The sequence below is a fragment of the Besnoitia besnoiti genome, chromosome VI (genome assembly GCF_002563875.1).
Source record: "Besnoitia besnoiti strain Bb-Ger1 chromosome VI, whole genome shotgun sequence".
In the NCBI taxonomy this organism is placed as follows: Eukaryota; Apicomplexa; class Conoidasida; order Eucoccidiorida; family Sarcocystidae; genus Besnoitia; species Besnoitia besnoiti.
The window spans coordinates 1,528,532-1,551,459 of record NC_042361.1 but is presented as its reverse complement, the minus strand read 5'-3'; the positions used below and the strand labels follow the sequence as shown (position 1 = coordinate 1,551,459).

Here is a 22,928-nt window from a genome sequence, read left to right as displayed (position 1 = left end):
CGGTAAGCCGAGGTGACTAGTTTTTTGGCTGATCTTAAATGAAGCTGCCCCCACTAGGTGGCATGCAGTGGCGTCTTCAACTGAGTGGGCACGGGGATGTGAGTCCCTCTCCCATCGTGCACCCAAGAATGCCTAATGAAGTGGCCGCCCTCTCCTACTCTTCCCGCGTAGATTCACCATCTGCCATACTTCATCCCGGCAGCAAGCTGTTGGCGACTTCCTCGCGTGAGTGCGATCTAAGCGCGAGAGCGTGCGGACTATCACAAAGCGCAAGCAGCTGCCCTGGCCGCGGTAGGAGGCGCACCAGATTGACAATTGTGGGTTCGCGACTGCGCGCACGCCTTCGCTCTCTTCCACACTCGCTGCCCTCCTCTTCGTCGGAGAGGCATACGCTCTGAGGACGCCGACACACGAAGCGCGTGTGTAGCAGCTCGGGAAGCCATACCTAGTCACAGAAAGGAAGACGTGACCTCCGTCGTTACCCGAGCGTTTCTCAACATCCCGCGGACATTCACGACATTGGAACGTCTTCTTCATTTGGGTACTCAGCTTCGATATTTCTTATGGGGGAGAGTTGCGAATATCCTTAGCTTTCTTCACCAGTGACTTCTTTCTCTGCTTCCGGTCAATCGTTGCCTCTCGGTTCGACTTCCAACGTGAAAAGCCTGCGCTGCGAGGCCGAAGACAAACTGCCCTCAGGGCGACTCTCATCTCTCGGCGGGCAACGCAGGCTTGTGCGCATGCGCGTCCACCGCCCTTGTCCTGAAACGACGTGCACAACCCCGGAGGCAAAGGTGCAGTCACAGACTCTTTGCTGCTCTACGCCACGACGATTCAGAGGTCAGCGCTACGGCGCCACACGGAAATGTGTGGATCGGGGGCGACCGGGCTACGTAAGGGCGTCAGGCTTGGCGGTATTCGCATCTCTGTCCTCCACATTCTCTCTCGCCTCTACTCGGTCTTCGAGGGGCCTACGAACTATGCGAAAACCCATACTCTCGCGCCCTTGTTTGAGGATGAATAGATCTACGGGACCACAGCGCTAACTTTGAGTGAGGCGTCACCTGACCAAAGGGCGCCGTTATGTAACGCGAAAACCATACGGGACGGCCCCAAGTCGACATGCAGAACAGAAACCTTCGGTGCCGGCCCTCTCTGTTTCTCCTGTGGCATCTACACTTTCCCCGTTCTTCACGTTGCAGCCCTGCCGCGGAAATGGTGCACACGTCGAATCCGAATTGACGTCTTTTTCTGGGCTCCAAGCGCCTCTTGGAAAGAGGACTGCGCACAACACACAAGGGGGAACCGAGTGCGAATCGGTACGTCTCTCAAAGGACGTCCTGCTCTTCATCGCCTGCGAGAGACTTCCAGCCATCCCCAGCTGCTCGGAAAAAGTTTTCAGCGCCTCCTCTCCTTGGAGGCCCGACTTCTTCGCGCGTTTTCGGGTGAACAGGAACTGAAGTGCTCTTCGATTTCTCTCCGCCGTCTTCGAAAAGATAGCGTCGAAAAGGCCTGCCTCGTCCTCTCTTGCCCACAGTTTCAGCCGCCTCTTCCGCTATCACCGTCACGACACCAGCCATCACTCGCCGGCGCCTTCTATGCACAAACCCCTCGTGCGCCGTGGCGCACTTCCGCCCAGAAAAGTTCGTTTAGTTTAGTAGAACGTGGTCTTTATGTGTGTACGGACGCGCGTGATGGACGGATCGATATTTTTTTTCGAAATCACTGCCTGCGTACGGCCGTGGTACCTTCTGAAGCCTACAGCCGCGACACACGCCACGACGCATGGAAGACCTCCGAACGAATGTGTATGGCAACGTTGTACCAGCCGTGCGGAAGGAATGCGCATCCATGCGGCTGAGAGAAATAGGGGAAGAGAGAAACTCGGAGTTTTCTGGCCGTTTCGATCCTGAAAAAACGTGCGCGTTTCCACTTCCTCTTTGTTACCTTGTCGGCTGTATCACACATTGGGTCCGTTGACGAGCGGCTGAAGATTTCAGGGATGATTTCTTTCGTTTTCGCGCACGAGCGACCTATCCCTCATGATGGCCGACCATATCTCGTCTCTCACAACACCGCAGAATAAAGCACGACTCCTGCCTGCTCAGTGGCGCGTTCGTCTCTCTTTTCCTCTCCTTCTTCTCCGCTTTCTGGCGTCTTTCTTTTTCTTTTCTCTTCCCCGTCGTCCTGGAAAAGGTTTTGAGGGCATTCCCGGCCATTCGCTGTCGATTTCCTCGTTTCTCTAGCTGTTCCTTCTTCCTCTTCCCTTTTCTCTCGCGCGGCGCGCCACGGTTGTCCGCAGTCCGCCTCTAGTTCCACCGTCGAAAAAATTCTTCAGCTCGATTGTTCGTCTCTCTGTCGCTTGCCTGCTCAGCGGAGGATTTCTTCGGTGTTTCCATACGCATTTTCCCCTTCTTTCTTTCCTTTTTCTTCCACATAAAATCCACCCGCACGCTGCTCCCATCTCTGTCTATTTTCGGTGTCTCTTCTCTCTTCCCCTTTTTTGCCACTGCGCCCGCTGTACATACAGCTCTTCTCGTATCACCTTCGACCAGCCTCGTTTGCTCTCAGTTCTCTCGCGAGCGGCCTTGCTCCTCTCAAAGTCGCGTTTTCTGCCCCTCCGCCGCCTGTACGCAGGAACTGCAACTGCGAGTTCTCTTTCTGCCGTCGTTTCCCGCGCTAACGGCAGTTCGTCTGCTGCAGGCGGTCGTGGTATCATCTGCCAGCGGCGTGCCGGTGCGTTGCCCCTCTGCAGCTTTATGTCCTTCCGTTTCTCCTGGATGGTGCCGTTGAGTTCAGCCATCCACAGAGAAAAAAAGGGGGATTAAGATTTCTTTTCGCCGTTGCCACTGTGTGCGCCGCTTCAGGGCCGCCAAACTGCCGTCCCCTTCCCCGTGTCGTCGCCTCCAGTTGCTCTCTTCTGCGCGTCTGCGCGATTTCCTGTTATTTTTTATTCCATGTTTCATTTGCCTTCTGTGTGGCGTCTGCTTTTTATTTGCTTTTCGCATGCTTTTCGCTGCCTGTTCCGCGTGAACGGGCGCACGTGTCGCCCGTCTCAACTTTCTTCGCTCAGCGGGAGTGGCTTTGGAGGGCTTCTGTGCGCTCGCTTTCTCTCTTCTCTTGTGAATGAAGAGGCGCTCTGCGTACGAGTGCTGCGGTCTTCAACCTATTTGGATGCGCAGATCTGTTGTTCATTTTTCGGTCTGATCTGCGCCGGCTGCCCTGTGCGCTGATCCGGGGGTGCCAATGTTTGTGCCCTGTTTGTGTGTATGTTCCTTTCAGGGCTCGGGAAAGGCGAAGTGGTGTCGCGGCGAAGACCGCGTTTCGTCTTGATCTTTTGGACATTTCTCACGGGAGCACGACGTTTCGGGCGTCGTTATTTTTTTTGAGACACGCGGCGAAGCGAAGGTAGACTCGCGGCAGTGGAGAAACTGCTTTTTTTTGGGTCTCTACGCAGATTACGGAGAGGACGAGAGGGGAAACGTTAGCTTACTGGCGGCTTCGTTCCTTCCATCGAGAACTGGACCCGTTAGTCATTCTGTCTTCTGCCTCCTCCTTGCCTTGCCCGCCCGCCTCTTCCTCTTCTTCATCCACATCTCAGGGGTGGAGAGGCGAGGCTCGTCTATTCTTCTCCGCTTCTGCGTTTTCTGGCCGCGTGCGCTTCTTTTCCTGCGGCCTTCTTGACGGTTGCAAGGCACCTTGTAGAGCCTCTCGTCCCGCCAGTCCTTTCTTCTTCGCCAGGGAACGCGCGACGGCGTCGACGCGGGTGCGTGTGCATGAGCGTGGCTGAGGAAGCGCTGTCTGTGCAGAGGAGACTATTGTGTTGGGAGGGCGGAGCTGTATCCTCGCGTTCGGCTGCATGCGCGACCCGTCTTTCAGGCGTGCGTAGACGGTTGAGGCGTCTTTTTCGGTGCGCCGGCCTCCACCTGTCGCTGAGGGAGTCTTCAGTGTCTGCACGCGAAGCAACTCGCGTGGGCTTGGATTTTTCGCGCCTGCGTAGCATTCAGCGAGCGACTTGCCCAGGAAGGAGTTGGCGAACCCCTGTACTTCTGCTGTGGAGCAGCTGCATCCCGACGTATATATATATTTATATATGTTTCGGCTGGAGTATCAGCGTTCATGTGGAGTAGGCCGCGATTCGCTTCTGTCGAAGGAGAGGGCGTTCACGTGTGAGGTTGAGGCGGCACGCGACCGAAGAGGCGCAACAGGCCGTCTTCTTCTCTGCTTTGAATCATGAGTTCTCAACAACCCGCGGTGATTTTGCTGCCGTTTCCCGGGTCGCAGTCTGGCAACACTTCCCAGCCAACAGAGGGGTCCTTGTTCAACCGAGGCAGCATGGTGCTCCCTGCGCCGCATCAAGCGTCGGCGAACCAACTGCTCCCTATGCAGCCTGCGTAAGTCGGCGCCTTCTCTCTCTCCATCTGCATGTGCGCATGCATCCGCGTCTTCTTCTAGTTCGTCTACTACCCCGCAGGCGATGACGCTGTAGGAACTCTCTACACTGCGCTGCGACTTGCTTTTCGGTTACGAATTCGTCTTGTATCGAGACATTTCGTCCCTGGATGTGTGTGTGGCGGCTCCACTGCGTTTTGACGTGCGCGTGCGGCCCGTATGTCTGCACCGTTCGTGCTGGATGTTGGGTGCTCGCACGCTTCTGCTGTTTGTTTGCAGGTTGCGAGTAGAGTGTACGACGTGGCACCGCGACAGCCACGACTTGTTTGATTACGAGACTCGCCACGTGAACGTGAAGCAGTTCGTTGTCACCCGCTCGGCGCGATTGTTTCGTTTAGACGCGGACATCAACTGCGTGCTCGAGTCGGCGCCGATTCCGTCGCCGCCTTCCCTCGCGCAGTCTCTCTCCTCGACAGCCACCCCGCCGCTGGCCTCTGCAGAGGGCGGCGTCGCGCCCGCGGGCGCAGCAGCGGGTTCACCTGGCCCGCAAACCCAAGCCGGGGCAACTGGCCCGGCAGCCAGCCCCAGCAACGCCCAGGCGCCCCCCGGCGGCGCCGTACCAGGTGCTGGTGGAGTGGCGAACTCGCCTTCCGCGCAGCCAAACACCGGGACAGCAGAAGAGTCTCAAGGGAACAACACAAACCCCAACGCCGCAGCAGCTGCGGGCTCTGCGGTCCCAGGCGCTGCCCAGGGCGCTGGAGCGCCAGCCACTCCGCCGCCGCCTCTCGTCAGCACCGACTTCCTGTTGTCGATAAAATGCGTCAAGGACGGTAAGGGAAGCGTGTCTTTCCGCAGTGTCTCTTCGGGGAAAGTCTGAATCCAGGGGACGGATGAAGCGTACGTATGTATCCTGTTCGTGTAGCGTGAGAAAGATTGAGGAACGGGGGGAAAGGGGGGCAGCCGCGAAGAGGATACGCATTTTCCCAAAAAAAATGGCTGCGTGAGCGGGAAGTCTGCGGCCGAAGGACCGTTTTTGTCTGTTTTCCGTGCGAGTCGGGCAAGTGGAGGCCCGCCGGGTTTCGGCCTCGCTGTGGGGCGTTTGAGGTGCGCGTCCCGAGTATGACGCCAGCTGGCGCATGCGACAAGCATCGTCCCTCCCTGCCCCTCGTGTGTGTCCAGCTGAAAGACGTGTCTAGTCTCTCCGTTGTGTCGACTACTTGTGCTTCTTCCGCCGTTTTTCAGGCAAATTCGTGGTGGTGCCCGCGGACCGATCGCTGTGCGGCTCCTCGACGACGGCGCTGATTCCGAAGAAGCTGTGGTCAATCGTCAGAGAGCACAACAACAACAAGCATATCTTGCAGGAGGGCGACGTGATCAAGCTGGGTCGCTTCAAGCTGCGTGTCAAGCAGCTCGTGACCAAGAAACAGTCCGACGAAAGCGTGCCCAGCGGCGCAGGAGACGCCCGCGAGGGATCTGCGCCTGAGGAGGAAAATGCCCCCGAACTTCGACTCGAAGACGGCGAACCGCCCGTATCCCATGCGGCGCCTGAGTAAGACAGCAGAGAGACTGGCAGACACGCTCTTGCGCGGTTCTGCGAGGCGTGTCTACGCATCAGTCTTTACCCAAGCAGAACGTTAAAATCCCAAACAGGCAGCCGCGCACCGCGTTTGATGCGCCAATGGGCGTTCAAGAAGACAGACACGCGTGTATGCGGCTTTGCGTCTTGATGTGTAGAAGGAAGCAGGGATGTGGAGACGCAGGCAGACGGAGTCGACGTCGCGCGGCCTTTCGCATTTCGTCGCGAGGCCGCTCAGAACGATCTTTCTTCAGCGCGAGAGGCGGCGTGAGGCAGGGTGTGGCTGTGTTGTATTGTCTTTTCAGAGAAATGCAGTGCCGCATCTGTCTGCTGGAGGGCAACCAAGAAGGCGATCCTCTGATTTCGCCTTGCGAGTGCAAAGGCAGCATCAAGTTCGTCCACGTTCAGTGTCTGCGCCACTGGATCAACGGGCGCCTCAACCTCAACGAGCAGCAACAGAGAAGCGCGTTCTTCTTCAAACAAATTCACTGCGAGCTGTGCAAGGTGCCGTACCCTACTGCAGTGAAATATGAGCGAGACGACGGAGAGCCGCCGAGTAAGCAGGAAGGCCTTCAACCAAAGACCTCAGTAGCGGGCATTGTGCTTCGATCTCTGCCGCTCTGCCAGCGAACATGCTCACACTATCCAGCGTGGGGCTTGAGGGTATGACGGCGCATGCGTTTCAGCTCGTCAGCGGTTTGGTCAAGCACTCGGAGTAGTGACCGCACGATGTGTGTTTTTTTTCAGAGCGCATGCAAGTCGTTTCTGTGCCGCGGACGGAACCCCCGTTCATCGTCTTGGAGAATATGGTCGGCGTGCAGCAGAAGGGCGTCCATGTGATCAGCATGGCATCGAAGAAAGACCTCAAGCTGGTACGAACATCTTTATTCTGATTTCGGCTCAGTCTCTGCCTCTGGCCAAGCAGATTTGCCTGTACCTGCCGCGGAAATCTCGCGGATGAGAGGGTTGGCGCGCTTTCATCCAGCTCGTCTCTGTGTGCGTCTGGGGCGTGCATCAGGCAGAAGGCCACGCGGCTTGAGAGCGGCGTTGTGCAGTTGCCAACGTGCATTCTTCGCACAGCATTTGACGGCTCCTCGACTCGGCGCTGGTGTGTGTGCCTTTGCAGGGCAGAGGCCACGAGTCGGATGTCCGCATTCCCGACGTGTCGATTTCGCGATATCACGCGACGATTCGGTTTGTCGACGGGCACTTCCAACTTGAAGATCACAACTCGAAATTCGGCACCCTCGTCTCCCTCCGCAAAGCCTTCCCTATCGGCGACGTTGGTACGAGGCGCAAAACTCGAGTCGTATCGGACGTTCCCTCATGTTGGGCACCAGAGGGCGCGAAACACGACAGTGTTGGAGCGGCAGAGGGGGTTGGATGCATCCATATGCATATGCTTGCATCGAGCCGTCTTTACGGGGGAACTATTGTTTCCGGCGCCGTGGCTCGAAGAGGATAACAGGAAGGAATGAGGGGTAGAGGGGGGGGTGGGGTGTGGGACTCGGAGGCGGGAGGGGGGTTTGTGGGCTGCTGGCGGCGCACTGGACGCGTGTCAGCTGATGGGGGTTTGCTGGTAGACAGCAGGTACTGATGTCGCGCGTGTAACAGCCGTTTGCGCTCGTCTCGGTGCCTTGTCTCTGCGATGCACTTTTTCAGACGTCGCCCTCCAGGTGGGTCGCAGCGTCGTGAAGTTTTCGCTGGACGAGGCTCCGGTCAACGCGCCAGCGATCGCGGACGTCTCCAACGAAATCCAACGCCAGCAGCCCTTGCCCTCCGGTACGTTCATCTGGTACATACTCCCTCTGTGCGGCGCGTTACACGTATGTATACTCCTCTACAGGCGTATGTGGGCTCGTGCTTGTGTGGGCGCTTGCAAGCCTTACGGGCGTGTCATAGTGCACTAACGAAGGGGCATGTCTGCACATCCGTCTGCGGGGGCTTTCTGGCACCGACCTCGCGTTTTTGTTTTGCGTGCGTGTTTCGTTTTGAGCTTGGTCTGCATGCTGCGAATCTGGATTCTGTTCTCGGTTTTTCTCAGAGTCGTCTTTCGCTCCGGAGCAGCCCTCGTCGTCCGTGGCGTCCGGAAGTGGCTCTGCGGGCCCCGCGGCCTCTGGAGCGCACCAGGGAGCGCCGTCTCACGCGTCTCTCTCCGCACGTCTGCCGCCGCCTCACAACGTCCTGGCCTCTCTGCTCTCGGGCGACGTCCGCCAGCACCATGGCTCCGCGCATGCTTCTCACGGCACGTCGTCGAACTTCCCCTCTTCCTTTGGCGACTTCCAGCTGCCGCCTCATCTGTCTTCGGCGTCGCCCGGCGTCGCCGCAGCAGCCGCAGCCTTGGCCGCCGCGAGCGCGGTCGCCAATCGTGGGGCTCCACTGGGAAGCCGGTCCTCCGTAGGAATGGGACCGCTGCCACCGTCGGGCGCGCTGGGCGCGAACGCAGCGCCAGTTGCCAGCTCAGCCGCCGCGGCAGACGCGGCGGTCGCCGCGGCTGCGGCAGCGGCAGCAGCGGCGCGGTTTGAAGAGGCGATTGCAGCGGCAGCAGCCGCAGCTGCAGCGGCCAACCAGGCCTCGGGAGGCGTGGGCGGTCGCGGCGCGCACCAAGGCCCGAGCCCGCAGGGCGCGGAGGGGTCAGTGCCCGCGCCGGGAGCTGAGGCGCCGGGCGCGAACTGCCAGGCTGTGGCGGCCGCGGCGGCAGCCATGGCGGCGGCGTTGAACGGAAGTGCAGGCAACATGAGCCACGTCAGCTCGACGGGGGGAATGGAGACGCTTCCGGACCTCCTCTTTTGGGGTTTCCGCACTCGCGAGGAGGTGTGGTGCCGTCGGGTTCGAGTATCTCCGGAGGGTCGACTTCCTTCGCACACGCCAACGCGAGCGCACAGCAGCTTTTCGCGTTGCACCAGCAGCTGCAGCAGCTGCAGCAACATGCGCAGATGTCTTCTGCGGCGAACAACGGCGGGGTATTTTCCCGGTCGCTCTCGACAGGAGCTGTCGGCTCGTCGTCTACGCAGCAGGTGCCCCTCCACCTCGCTTTGGCGGCCGTTCTTCAGCAGCAGCAGGAAGCGGCCGCTGCGGCCGCTGCGGCGAGCCGCGCGTATGAGAGTTTCGGGGGCGTCTCCGGGAATGCGTACAGTGGCCTCGCGTCGCAGGGGTCGACCCCTGCGCAGGTGCAGCTGTCAGGCGTGATGACCAGCGGCAGCAACCCGAGCACCGCGTCGGCTTTGCCAGGCAGCAGCGGAGACACAGGCGGCGCCTCCAGCGGAGTCCTGCACTCGAGCACGACGCCGCGCCTGCCGCCGTCTTCGTCGCAAGGCCCCGGCGCGTTCTTTGGAGCCGCGGCGAGCCCCTCTTGCGCTCCGACCACCGGCGTCCCCGCGGTTGCCGCGGTGCCTGCCGCCTCTGCGAGCAGCGGCGGCACGGGCCAGAATTTCTCGCCCATCGTCATCACTGCGGCAGCGGCAGCCGCGCCGCTGACGCCCGGATACCACGCGGTCTCCTCACAGGGCGTGGGCGGAGCGGCGGCGCCGCTGGGCAACGCGCCGCTGGCGGGCGCGACGTCGCTCGGCTCCTTCACTGTGGTGCAGTCCCCAAGCACCGGAACTGTCTGCTCGCTGGGCGCTGCGGCGAACGCGCAGGCGGCTGCGAGCCTCTGCATGCAGCAGGAGGGCCTCGCCTATCCCGGCGTGGAGGACATTGCAAGCAGCAACGGCTCGACGACGTCAGCAGCTGCCACCGCCAACCGCGGGGCGCCTGAGTCCTCTGCGCAGACGGGAAGCGTCTGGCTTTCTGGCAGCGCAGGCGGTGCAAGCCTGTAAAGTAGCGGACAGACCCGAGACTCGAAGCGAAGCGGAGGCGGGCGGAGAGCGAGCGAGAGAGGAGGTCGACGAAGCGGAGTGCGTGGATGTGCGCCCGAATTTTGATGGGACTTCCGCCAAACAGGACGCAGCCCGAGCCGGCTTCTTGGGCGGCGAGCAGGCAAGGGACCGGTGGACGGGGGGGGGGGGGGAGGCGGGGGGCAGACACAGGCGAGCGGAGAAGGAGCCGGGGCGTAGACTGGAAGGGATTTAGCTCTGAGAGAGCTCGTGTTGTGTGGGAGGAAGGAGCGGAGGAGCGACGAGTCGCGTTGACTGCGACGATGCAACCGCCCGGATGCAGTCTTCTAGACTGCGTTGTGTGAGCGTGTAGATTCGGTCGTCAAGCACGCTTGGAGGAAGACCGTGCTTCGTATTTTTAGTGAGACAAGAAAGAGGGGGAATGACGGCTTCTGTCTGCTTCGGTAGCGGGGTGGGTCTTCTGATTCGCGTGGAAGAGTCAGCCAAGAGCGGAGTTCTTCACGAGTGCCGAAGAATTCCGTTTTTTTTCTTAGAGAAGAAAGAAAGTGTTTAGAGAGGGGAGAGAAGGACGCGAGCAGTAGAGAGGAAGGAAGCTTCGTGGAGATTACACTTTTGTTTCGAGGGAGCTAGTTTTGTTTCTCTTGCGAAGCGGAGACAACTGAAGAATGCAGCAGGACTGTCTTGCGTGTACGACGTGCTTCGGACGTGACTGTGAGGAGGAGGGGGAGCGGCAGGCTAGAGGGCTGTGGCCTTCTGTAGCGAGGAAGGGACATCTACAGGTAAAGAGGGAGGGTGTGCGTTTGTCTCCAGTCTCGTCGGCCGTCTGTGTCTTCTTTCGTCTCTCGGTCTCTTCCAACGCGGAACGCGGGTTGAACGCGTGATTCATTTTCACGTCTGCTTTCGTATCCAGACAAATTCGTGGTGATACCGTGTATGATGCATAGGCGAAGAACGTGGAGGAAAGACATGAGCGCGAGGGCTGAAACCTTCTTCAGAGGAACCTTGCTCACTTGGGCTACGGTAGGCTGGTTGTGCGCGATTGCCGTCCTTTCCGTGCGACATTGACTTTGTGTTTTTGTGGCTGGTGCGTAGGTGACGCTGTAGAAAAAACAAAAGTGGAGCGAATCCCGTGGCGGGGGGCCTGTGTGCTGTCTCGCGCATATGTGTAAAGCCAAGAAGAGAACTTGAGAGAGAGAGAGGACAACATTCAGCGTCGTCTGCGCGTGTGCCTCTTCTTTCGAGCGCCAGTCCTGCTGCTGCGGCCGCTCCCGGTGTCGCGTCCTTCGTCTGTGTCTTCCCCTCTCTAGCTCTCGCTCCGCCTTCTCGGCACGGAGAGAGTCTTTTCTTCGCGCTTCTCTGCTGCTCCCTCTGCAGCGTGTCCGTGTGTGTGCTCACCCTTGCGTTTTTCACTTGCGTCGCCGAGTTTCGACTCCCCGTGGCTCACGAGGGACGCAGTGAGTGCTCGTTGTCTGCCGTTTCTTCTGGACAAACGCCACACGAACAGTCAAGAATAACGAACGTGTGCCCGCCAGGCGGCACCGCAAAAGGCGCGTGCCTCCAGCAAGCGGCGGGGATCAGAGAGAGTCGCGGACAGCCCCGCGCAGACGCACGCACGTAGAAGCGAGAGGGAACGAGAGGCGGTGGCGCTGTCACCCACTGAGGAAGAGAGACGCGAGTGAACAGAGGCAGACCTGAGCCGGTGCTTCCCCGGTTTGTGAACCTTGCCACATTTCCACGCGTGCATCGATTCTGTATCGCTTCTCAGTTGCGTTCCGCTGATCTGAGACACCGTCGGTCTTCAGCGCTAGGTACACACGGGTGCCTGTACCGGCAGAGGGCGAGTAAAGGCGCCATGCTGTGTTGTTTGAGACCTGTTAGAGCCCCGAGCGCATGCGGGGCGCTTCCTAACGGAAGCTCTGACTCTGCAAAGGTGATTTGACACGACTGGAGCGGACGTGCGCCTAGGACGAGCGCGCACACTGAAGCTACGGGGCGACTCTCAACGGGCTCTCCTCGCAAGTTCCACAGATCTTCCGTACTCTCTGCACGAGTGCTCTTGTCCTATACTGCTGTGTGATGGCGCTGCCGACCGTCACCAAACTCCCGCTGCGATTTGCTGGGGCCTGCGCAGGCTAGAACGTTCCTCTGACCCTACTCTCCGTGGAGCCGGCGTACAGAAAACCTTTAACCCTATTCTTAATGCCTGCTTTGTACGGAGAATGTGGTAACTTCTTTGTACCAATATATATTGGTGGTTCGGAAGTCGTTTTCCCAAGAACAAACGCGACGCCTATTTTTTAGTACCATTAGGTTCTGTGTAAAAGCGAGGTATTTTTTCATCGCGGGTCCCTCCCCCGCTTCGCCTTCGGTAGTCGAGTAGCAAACCTCTCGTTTAGTTGTTTTTGCGGAAGCCACATGCTCTGGCGTGCCGCACCAGCGCAGTTCAGAAGACGCTTCTGAGCGTTCCACGGGGGGTTGCTGACACGTGTGTAGTCTGATGCGCATTCGCACCGCCGTTCGGAGGTGGAAAGTCGAAAAGGGATGCGTTCCGAGGGAAGCACTGCCCACTCAAATTAAGACTCGTTCCGCATGCTCATGCCAGAAGGGGAAATGCAGAAACAAGCCGAGTCATGCATGCACTCTGGAGGCGACAGCCAAGTCGCTTCAGCCCCATAGGAAGGCCTCCAACGGGGGTCGATTAAAGCCCCTAGACAGTGACGCGTCCGCGATGAGGCTAGCTGCGTAAGGCCTGCGTCTTAGCAGGCAAACGGAAAGGAGACTGTCTCCTCGGAAAAGGAAAAGGTCATCCTCTGCCTGTTCGCGACCGCGGACTGGGAACACACGACTCATTCAGAGCTCTGCGCCTCCAGTGGGGACTGAAGGCGCAGAGCGCGCACACGCGTGGCTCCCGTCTCTGACGATGACAACCTGAGCGCGCGGCATGCCGCCTTCTCGCTTTTCTAAGGCGTGGACAGGAAGGAAAAATAAAGGAATCGTTCCGCCGCCGCTTGACGAGGAGTCACACGAGGAGCCTTGTGGAGGAAACGAAGCGTCGACGCTGCCGCAGATCTGTCTCTCCGGACTCGCAGGGGAGGCTGCGCGTTTAGTCGCCAGATTTTTCTCTGCGACGGTCCTTTGTCCTCTCGCATCACAAACAGGTGAGGGCGTATCACTCCCCCCTTCCGCCTCGGATACCGCTGGGACGGGCAAGTAAATCAACTCCTCATTGGAGGTCGCGGTTTCCTGTGCGATGCAATCGCAGAGAGCTGCAGCGAAGGCGCGCCGGAACGAAGTCTCCCACGTGCTTCCCGTTGCATGCGAGGCAGACACGGACGATGGAACATACAGAACGTACGCGCACCATCCTCCATCCGCCAGAGCGTTGACACAGTCTCGCGTCGCGTGAGACGCGTCGTTGAATTCGTCGTTCTCTCGGGACTGCTGTGCCGTCCTCAACGCCTCAGGGCTCGCCGGCGCGGCAGCCGTCCAGCGTCGCAGCGTCAGCACAGCGTCCACGGCGCCCTTCACCAGCACTCCGAGCCACTGCGCATCGTCCTCTTGAGCTGATCTCCCCCCTGCGTGAGTCTCATTCTCCGCACCGATATGAATCTCCACGATGTGTGCCTCTGCCGCTCTTAAGCAGCCGCCGCCGTCTTCTCGCCCCGCCGTAACGACGGCCGCCGCCCAGTCAGCTCCCAGATCACCCGCTGCCATCGCGGCGCTCGCCTCTCTCAGCTGTTGCTGCGTGCTCCGCGTTTTTCTCAGTACAGCTGAGAAGTTCAAGTCGAGTCGCCAGCTCGGGTGGGTTCTCGCTGCAGCTCTGTGCTTCTCCTCGTCCTCCAGCATGCACGGGCACGCCGCTCTCTGCGCGACTACGCTCTCCTCGTTCCTTGGCTCGCTCAAAAACATGTCCTGTTCTGTCCTCTTGCTTGCGCCGCCCCGCAAGGATCTCGCGTTCGTTGCTTCTGTCGAAGGGGAGCGCCTCACAGTTCTTACCCACCTTCCTCGCGCCCTGTCTCCAGAGACACTGAGACTCCACACCTCTGATTCGCCTCGTCTCCGCGGCTCTGCGACTCTGCGTTCGTCCTCCTCAGGCCCTTCTACTCCCCCGTTATCCGCTTCACAGTCGCAAGCACCGCGCCTTTCCTCGCGCGCGCCACCAATCGCGTCTCTCGGTTGCCTCTTGCGTTTGCAGCCCTCCAAAAACACCGCCGCGACGAAAGGCCTGTGGGAGCTCACGGCGGCGACCTCGGGCCTGTTCCGTGACGCCCCAGCCTCTCTTCCGTCCGCCGCGGGGGTTACTGGCGTGCTAGAAGCGTCTCGCGAGGCCGCGGCGTTTTCGCCTCGAACTCCGAGAGGCCACAACGCGATCCTCCCGCCCCCCTGCACTCCACTCAGATGTGCAGGCACCGCAAGCGACTCCGTGCCCAGGCACTGCGCGCAGTACGCAGGGCTTTCGAGCGACGACATCACGCAAGTCGGCGAAGAAGACGAGGCGCTGGAGAAGGAAACGAAGCAGGACGAGGAACCGGACGGCGCGGAAGGGGCGACAAGGGCGCAGTTGGCGCCACGAGACGAGCACAGACAGCAGACCAGCCCCGGGGCTCCACGGGGCGGAGACATCAGCGCGCTTTCCTCGTCGTCACGCCTTTGAGGAACGGCTTTGCTAGGCCTCGAGATCCGTTGTGCGGCAAAATCGCACGGCAGGCGTCCAAAGTGCGACTCGACTTGAGCGCGGACGCCTGCGAGAATAGACCCCACTACTGCGGACGAGGCGCGAGCCTCGACACGCTCGTCAGCGCATGCGGCGCTCGCCGAGATCTCTTCGCGTGGGCTCCGCGGCGCAGCTCTTCCGGGGTTCGCGTGCCCGTCCTCGAGCATCTGTTTCCCATCGTCTGGTTGACGTGCTGCGTCCCTGGAGGGCGACAGGCCAGGGACGGCATTCGCCTGCAAGAGACAATTTGCCTCCGACAGGCTCAAGAAGGCAAACACCAGAGGAGGCGGAAGAGGCACCACGCTGGTCAGATGCACCGCCTCGCCGCTGCTGCCCTCGCCGCTGCTGCCCTCCATCGCGTCTTCTCCGTCCGTGGCTGCCGCCTCCCCACACTCCTCCTCCTCCTCGTCGCTGGCTTGGTCTTCTTCATCCACTCCGCTATCTTCTCCGACTTTCGGCGTAGCCTTGGCTCCCGCCAGTCGCATGGCGTGCAACAGGTTGCGACTTGCCATCGCAACCTCCAGAGCAAGGTCCGCGCCACTCAGCAGCTGCAGCGCCGCCGCCGTCGGCTCCACCTGACCGGCGGGCGGCGACGGGCGCGTGGCGGTGGCGTCAGGTTGCGCGCCTCGACGGAGAGAGTCGCCGCCGGCGGGGGCAGAGAGCGGGAGCGGAGCGTAGCTGAGCGCAGACGAGGAGGAAGGCGAAGCCGCGCGAGACTGACAGTCAGCGGGCGGCGCGCTCAGGGCACAAGGCGAACGAGGAAGACAACCGGAGTGGGGAACGTGCCCGGAGACGGCCCCCAGGGAGATTTCCGTGTGCGGCAGCGGGCGAGAGGCGACGAGCCGCGCGAGCGAGCGCGAGGACGCGCTTGTGGAGAAAGCCGCATCGCGCCGACCGGTTCCTGCATTTGAAGATGAATCGCCGCAAGGCCGCACTCCCCACTCCCACGCTTGCTCGTGCCCAACGCACTGTGCCGCGTGACACGATCTGCTAGAGACCGAAAATGGGCAGTAGGCCGCGGCCGCGCGCGGAGGGCCTCGGGCGTCCGCGTCGAGGCTCGCTGCTTCCCGCCGTCGATCTGCCTCGGCTCTGACTTCTGACTCGTTTTCTTCGCTGCGTAGCGGCTGTGGCGCCGCAGGAAGCAGCCGCAAGGCAGGCAGCCAGAGGTTGAGGGAGCGGGTGTCGAACGACTGCGTGAGTGCGCGGGAACGGCGATAAAAAAAAGCCGAAGACGCGCCGTTGGACTGCGAGCACGAGGCGGGCGCTCGGCCCAGAAACACGTCCGTCCCCCCAGCTGCCCCTGCAACCGTCGCGTCGTCCTCGAGTTCTACCAAAAGCCTCAGGACGCGAGAGACCGTATCCGAGCCAGAGACACCTCTGGTGACGTTATCCGGCAAAGACGCAAAGAGCGACGTGACCGGAAACGCGTGGCGACCCGAGGCCTGCAGGTCGCGCAGGACCTGCTCAACGCCGACTTTGTTGCCGCACACCAGTGCGTCTGTGGAGAGAGTCCGCGACGGAGAGGACGCTAGCGAAGCATCGCCACACGGAACGGAGCCAGCCGCAGAACGCGAGGCCTCCGCGCCGGCCATCTGGGGAAAGACTTCGCCGGAAACCCGTCCATTTTGCGCGCCATCACCGCCTTCCGCCATGCCTTCGCCGCGCGATGTGGGGGGCGAGCTGGAGGCCGACTGCCCGCTCGGTGCCGATGCCGGATGACCGAACCAAACCAGAAGCGCATGCGTGACAGGCAGCAGGAGGTTGTTTCGTTGAGGACGTGTGCCATTCATCACGGTCTCCGCCTTTCCACTGCAAGAAGGAGCACACGCGGAAGGGCGGCTGTCAGCCAAAACCTGTCGAATGCTGCGCACGATAAGCCCAGAGAGTGCCGCCGTTGGCACTGCCTCCGCGGCGCCTACGGGCGACTCGGCCTCGAGCACAACGCTCGCGTCTCCCTCGCTGCGGCTGGTCGCCTGCGGAGGCTCAGGCGCCCCCAGAGGGCCAAGACAGGCATTCACAATCACTCGGCGTCCTACGCGGACGGCGGAAACTCTGAACGTGCGTGCGCAGCTTCGACCCGCGAGTGCAGCGGCTGCCGCTCGACACGAGCCCCCGACCGACAGCGCGTTCGCCGCCGCGCTCTTTCCTTCGCCGTCAGCCGCTCCAGCACCGACAGCACGAGTGGGAGGAGGAACGTCGCCTACGCCGCCAGACCGTCGAGCCGCGCGGCCCTGTAGAAGGCCGAGCCTCGCAAGCGCCTCGGCGTACAGGGAGCTTGCACGCGCCGCAACGCCGCGAGCCGCAGGGGACAGGTAGAACTGAAGCGACAGCAGACTGCGTAGAAAGGCGCATGCAGGACACCGCGGCGCTTTGGATCGCGATTTTGCCGCCGCGAAGCCCGGCCGGCAGGCGCAGACATAGCGAAGAGAGGTGGAGTCGCGCGGAAGCTCGGTCTGACCTGCTTCCTCGTTCCTCTCTACGCTGAGGTTTCGGTCTTCTATCCAAACGCCTTCGTCCACTCTGAGCATGCAGCTGTCCCCATCGCCTCCTCCCTCTGTGTGGGACCCTTCGGGTCCGGCGTCGGCAGAGCTGTCGCCCGCCGTCTCGCCGCGCCGCGCCCTTTCGGCTGCCGCGCGGGCCGCCTCCGCCGCCGTGGGGAGACTCTCTGAAGGGCCTTCGCCAGCAGCGGCCGCGGGGGCGCCGCCCTTTTCTCGCGTGCGCCAGCGCAGAGCCTGCAGCAACAGAACGGGCGCGTAGGCGTCCGGAACATGCGTCACGAGGTTCCAACGGACGACAATGAGAGCTTCGCGCCGAAAGAGCGGACAGTCGACCGCCACGGTCTCATACTCGCCTCCTGAGGAGAACGAACGGACAAGAAAAAGGACGCCCAGAAAGATACGATCTTCCATGAGTCTCCACGGTGCGGCGCGCGCCCTCCAGCCCCTCCTCCAAGTGCGACGCTACTGATCAGGCTAGCATCTGAGTAGTCGTTTTCTTTCGCTGTTATAATGAGTGGGAACAGAAATCCATATACTACGCCTAGAGCGTAACCGGTGTGGAATACTCGCATGTAGTCGCGTGTGCCTGCCTGCGCAGCTCTTTCGTCCTCTCCTCGGTTCTCTGCGCGGGGATTCTTTCGCTTCAGCGCTTCTTTGCAAATCGCCCGTCTCGCCCGCGTTGGCGCGCGTCATTTCGCTCACCTTCGCCGCACTGGTGGAAGCCGAACTCGCGATCCATTTTTTGAAACTGCGGCACCAGCGTCCCGATGGTTTCGCCGAGCTGCCTCGCGCCCAGCCCCCAGGCGGCGGTCTTGACGAGCACCGCGTCAAGACCCCACGCCGCCATTTCGCGAAGCAGCTGACCCTGCGCCCGATGCCAGAGGAAGAAAAACGGCTGAAGGCCCAGGCGTTGACAACTGAGCAACAAAACAGCGCACCACGAAGCGGAGAAGCGCCTGCTGAGAAGACGTACGCACGCCGGAAGACAGCCGCGGAGCCCCTCGCCAGGCTGGACTCGTCCCCATGCATCCGCTGGCGCCCTGACGAAGCGGCCACGAGAGTGACGTAGCCCGTGCTGGGCGAGTCAGTATTTTGAGACAACACTGAGTTCACTCGCACAAAGCTGGACGTGCGGTCACGTCGAGCCTCCCCACGAGCCTCTCTGCGTCTGAATCCTGCCTCGGCTCGCTTGTCGGGGAGCTGAGCTCTGTCCTTCGCTTGTGGCTCTTCAGCTTCGCGTGCCTCGCGTGACGGCCTCTGAATTAGCGAGGGTTTCAGTGTTTTCGATGCTTACACATTCTCGACGCGTTGCCTCTGGTAGTCGGAGAGAATCGCGCCCGCCGTAACGGCGGTGATGGAGGGGAAGCGTTTCTGAAGCAGAGTAGAGCCACACACCGCGACAACGCCGAACATGATCAGTTCATGGCGTGGCTGCATACGCCAAATGCGCGTGGATCGAACGTAACACGGGAGATGCAGCGCCAGATACGCTGAGATACCTGACTTGTGAACACCTTTCAGTCATTCGCTGGCAGATATCTCTACACTATGCGGGCATATACCGGACGAGACACAGAGGGGGAAGGTGAGAAGGCGCCGCAACCGGGAGTTTGCTGTGGTGCGTCTAGAATACGTAGGAACAAATTTAATACGGATTCAATGCGCAAGCGAATTCGCATTTATACAGGTAGACATGCGTTGATGCACGCAGACACGTAGATGTAGGGGATGTCCGGCATTAGGCCGAGGGCGTCTCATGGAGGCGTCCACTCCGCAGGTCAGGCACGTGGCGAGGCAGAGGCACATACTCTACGACACGACCTGCATGTAGCAACGGATCTCTCGCTCGCCTGTCAATCTCTGTCTACAAAGCAACAGACGCCACTGGAAAGATTCGCGGAGAGACTGAATACTTGCAGCAACAGATGGAGCACCAGTCAAAGATGGACGCACGTTGTTACAGCGCGAAAAGCCGCGGCGAACACGAGCAGGAGCGGCGCCTGCTCCCGTGGCGGGTGCTTCTCACCGCCTTGAGGCGCCACATATGTGAAAGCGTAGTCAAACAAAAGAAAAACAGCACCAAAACGACGCAGCCCATAGACATACAAATATATATAAATATATATGCATGAGCGCGGAAGTCGTGCGAGGCGTCTGCCAATCGGTGGAGCCTCTGCGGCACCTGGTGCGCTTTCTTCGTACCTTGACAGCTTTCAGGAGATGGAGGAGGTCTTCGACTTCATCGCCGACCGTCTCCTGGTACGCGACGCTGTCAGTGGCGACGGGTTTTCCCTCTATCGTCCGCACGAAGAGAGGCGCTTGCAGGCATTTGGCAATGCCCCGAACGAGCTCGGCGCCTACTGACTGGTACATGAAGCTGTCTGCCTCGAGAACGGAAGGCGGCGGCCGCAAGTAAGCGACGCATCGCAGCCGATGCCCCAGCGCGAGGGCATAGTGAATCGAGTAGATGCTGTCTTTCCCTCCGCTGATCAGTGCCACGAAGTCGCATCCCAAAGCACCTGCTCCCGCGCAAGAAGGCGAAGAAGACGCGAGGCAGGGCGAGCAGCGAGCGGGAGAGAGAGAAGACGGAGGGGGAGCAGCGGCCGCGCACGGAGCAGGCGGCGACGTCGCGCGCGACAGGCACGCCATGGTCAGTTGCAGAGAGGAATACAGAGTCGCAGAAGCATGCCGAAAGTCCAGCGTAAACGCGACGACGCGAGTCTCTGTGCGCCAGCCGCCACGTAAGGACGCGTGGCGCTGTCAAATCCTTCCCCTCCCCCCCCCCAGGTCGGCGCAGCTTATAGTTCGGGATAGTAGGCGCGGACGCCGCGTGGAGCGATTCTGCCGTTGACTTTGATTCGCTGCGTGAGGCACTTCGAAGCAACGCGCAGCGGCGCAAGGAGCTGCGGAGAGGCGCAGGAGTGAATCGAGAAACGCCGGCTTCGAAGCCGCGCTGCGCATGCGCCGTCGACCCCAAGCGGCGTACCGGTTCACCCAGAGCTCAGGTGGCGATGAAGGTTGCAACGGCAAGAAAAAGACAAACGAGGAGTAAAGGCGAGCTCGGAGACGCGCTAAAGAAGCGGAGAAGGCTTCGTACAGCTCTATGCAGTGCCTCACTCAATCTGTGTTTCAAGGCGTCACAGCCTTGACTCACATCGGCTCGTAATTTCCTGCGTCGGCATGCTCAAAGGCAGGCCTCCCGCGCCGCGCGTAATTAAGATGCACCACAGACCGAAAAAAACCTGTTTTTTTCGGTTTTTCTGCGGAGGATGCCCACGCGGAAAAGCCGAGGCAGAGTGCTTGAGGTGCAGCTGCGCGTGCAACGGAACTGAATGTTTGACTGCATGCGCGGAGGACACTGCATGCGCAGACAGGCGTGTGCTGCGTAGCCGTGCAGCGCACTTCTTCGCCGCCTCGGCAGTGCTTGAATCACGAGGGTATATCAAAGGGATTACTGCTGACGAAGACTTCGATGAGTCGCCTGCGGAAGGGCGCCGCATGCTACGACCGAAGATACGCAGACTACGCCTAATATGCGAAGGTGATCGATGAAGAGGATCTAGGGAATACTCACTTGCCATATCACCCTGACAAGCCTCTGGTGAACCTATTTCCGCAATTCTAATCATTTCCCTAGTGGCTAGCATACAACTGCGCGTCTCTAGGCAGGCCGGCTTTGTATTCTAGATACGTCGACAGGTTCACGCGTGCAAGTCGAGCAACACAGCAAAGAATTTACCCGTTCGGCTCCATCTGCATGTGCTGTTCCTCCACAGTGTCTCCATTTCTATTCCAACGTAGACATATATATATATATATATACATACATACATACATACATAACGCGTACGAATTCCTAGAAACAACAGGTGAGAATGGCTCGCGTCCTGTATTTAGACCCCAGGCTCGACGACATCCTCGAAGGGCGGATTACGTTTCAACCGCAGGAAACGGTTTTTCCGATGTTTCGCTTACTAGCGCTGCGTTCCATTTGAAGCAATTATCTAACTGAATATAATAGAGTTTCTACTATTTATAAAAGTAGATCAAGGACAATGTGGCAACTCTCGCAGGCAGTGAACGGCCTTGTTCGTCGCTGCGGCAGCGCTAGCCGCTGTGAGCGAACCTACGGAATCAAATCTCAGTGGTTCTCTGCTTCCCGATTTTTCGATTGCAGCCAGACACGCCCCATGCAAGTGATGCTGTCGGCATCGTGCACGCATGGCACCCTCAGTCCCCTGATCCTGTGTGTGCATACGTCTACACAAAGCGCGATATCCAGCGCGTCAGAAAATTCGAGAATGGGAGAAGTGGCATCGGAATGACGCCTAAGAATGCGCGAAAAGAACCTAGACGCGAAGGCGGACAGGAGTAGCCCATCCAAGGAGAGGCACTTGGAAGAAAGAGAGCTGCATCGCCTTGCGTGAGGTCAGGCGCCGGCGCGAATTTGGCTTGTGTCCTAGAGTACTTTAAGGAAGTTAGGGAGAGAGGGCTGTGCCAAGTTTGTAGAAAGGAAAAAGAATGGTGTCTCTTCGCATGTAAAGTCCGAGTGACCTACAAATTCCGCACCCGTTCGCCGTCTCAGCTTGCTCGTGCACGTTTCTTCCACGTGAAGAAGACTTTGCTTCACCGTCCAGGAGCGTTCCTCATCAACGCTCTCGTCTCTTCTTCGCCCTCCATCACCTCCCCCCCAACGCGTCCTATCGGTCCTTCCTCCCTCCGTCGGTGCCATTGCGTTCGTTTCCCTCCTCGTTCCTCCTCTGACCCTTGTCGGCTCCATTTTCGCGTGCTTAATCTTAGCCGCCTCAGTCTCGTGGCGCCCTTCCTTCTGTCTTGCGTGTCCACGTCACCATTCCTCCTCCGCTCTTTGGGCGCCGCCACCTGCAGCTCCCGCAGGCAGCGCTCGCCATGCAGTCCTGCGCAGTTGTGCCTCTCTCCCTCCGCTCCATCCGCGCCTCTGTCTTTCTTCTCCCTGCGCGTCTAGGCTCTTCAGATTTCCGCCCAGGCGGCAGGCAGATGGCAGTGAGTCAACTTGAACTTCCGCTCCCCCCTTCCGCCGCGACTGCCCAAGGAAGACACGTCTATACGTTATATTTCCTACTCACAAGCATGTAGGCTTCTATTTTTACACGCGCCCAGACGTCGCCCCGCATGGGCGGCTGCCGTCTGCTTGCGCTGTCTAACCTAACGTTGAGCGGTCTCGCAAACTGAAGCACTCACACACGGCACAGCTGTCTCTGTATGCGTAGACGCAAGAGCTATGCGCTCTCCACTGGAAGCTCTTCGTATAAACATCTATAGACACATCCCGCAAAGGGATCCAGGCTACAGTCACAGGAACGGCGAACAACAGGCTTGAAAGGGGACGTAAGTAGATCGCGAGGGGAGAGCATAGATGTCTGTACTTACCTCGAAGGGACGGGCAATCTCGCCGTCGATGTTTAGCTCCTCTATTCGTGTGCCCCTGGAGAGGCGTCATCTTTCTACTCTTCAATTCACCCCTTTTGCTCTCCGCCCTCATCCTCCCCCACCAAGCAGTCGCACTCCTCCCTTCTTTGCGTTGTCAATCTTATACCCAAGACGCACATGTGTATCGAACGCTTTATATGCATATATATATATATATATATATATATATATACATGCATACAAGATCTCCGATCCAGGAAACCAGGAGAAAATTGTCACCTCCACCCCAATTTCCACACATGCATATATGTATATAAGTGTATATATATATATACGTACGCATTTGCGTAGATGTCCACGCGTGGTATGGTAGAAGCGCGCTTTCCTGCAGCAGGGCGCAGAAAGGCACATGCTCATACAGGCGATTAGACACAAACACTTCTCTACATACTCAACACGTGGATGCGAGAAGACGGAGACCTGAACACGCTCTGCCACGTTTC

At 59.7% G+C, this 22,928-nt stretch overlaps 2 protein-coding genes across 2 annotated transcripts; one reads left to right on the top strand and one right to left on the bottom strand.

Annotated features, from left to right (window-relative positions):
* Positions 1 to 4,335: 4,335 nt before the first annotated feature.
* On the top strand, positions 4,336 to 9,786 carry BESB_066320 (FHA domain-containing protein; the record flags this gene model as incomplete). The annotated part of the gene is made up of 9 exons (XM_029365025.1): positions 4,336 to 4,394; positions 4,672 to 5,222; positions 5,635 to 5,941; positions 6,274 to 6,524; positions 6,716 to 6,840; positions 7,095 to 7,254; positions 7,631 to 7,750; positions 8,013 to 8,782; positions 8,878 to 9,786. The coding sequence occupies 9 exons, from the start codon at positions 4,336 to 4,338 to the stop codon at positions 9,784 to 9,786; spliced, it is 3,252 nt and encodes a 1,083-aa protein (XP_029218608.1).
* Positions 9,787 to 12,654: 2,868 nt separating this feature from the next.
* Positions 12,655 to 19,665, bottom strand: BESB_066310 (uncharacterized protein; the record flags this gene model as incomplete). Its single annotated transcript, XM_029365024.1, has 4 exons — positions 12,655 to 17,372; positions 17,719 to 17,933; positions 18,311 to 18,387; positions 19,219 to 19,665. The coding sequence occupies 4 exons, from the start codon at positions 19,663 to 19,665 to the stop codon at positions 12,655 to 12,657; spliced, it is 5,457 nt and encodes a 1,818-aa protein (XP_029218607.1).
* Between the last annotated feature and the right edge of the window lie 3,263 nt (positions 19,666 to 22,928).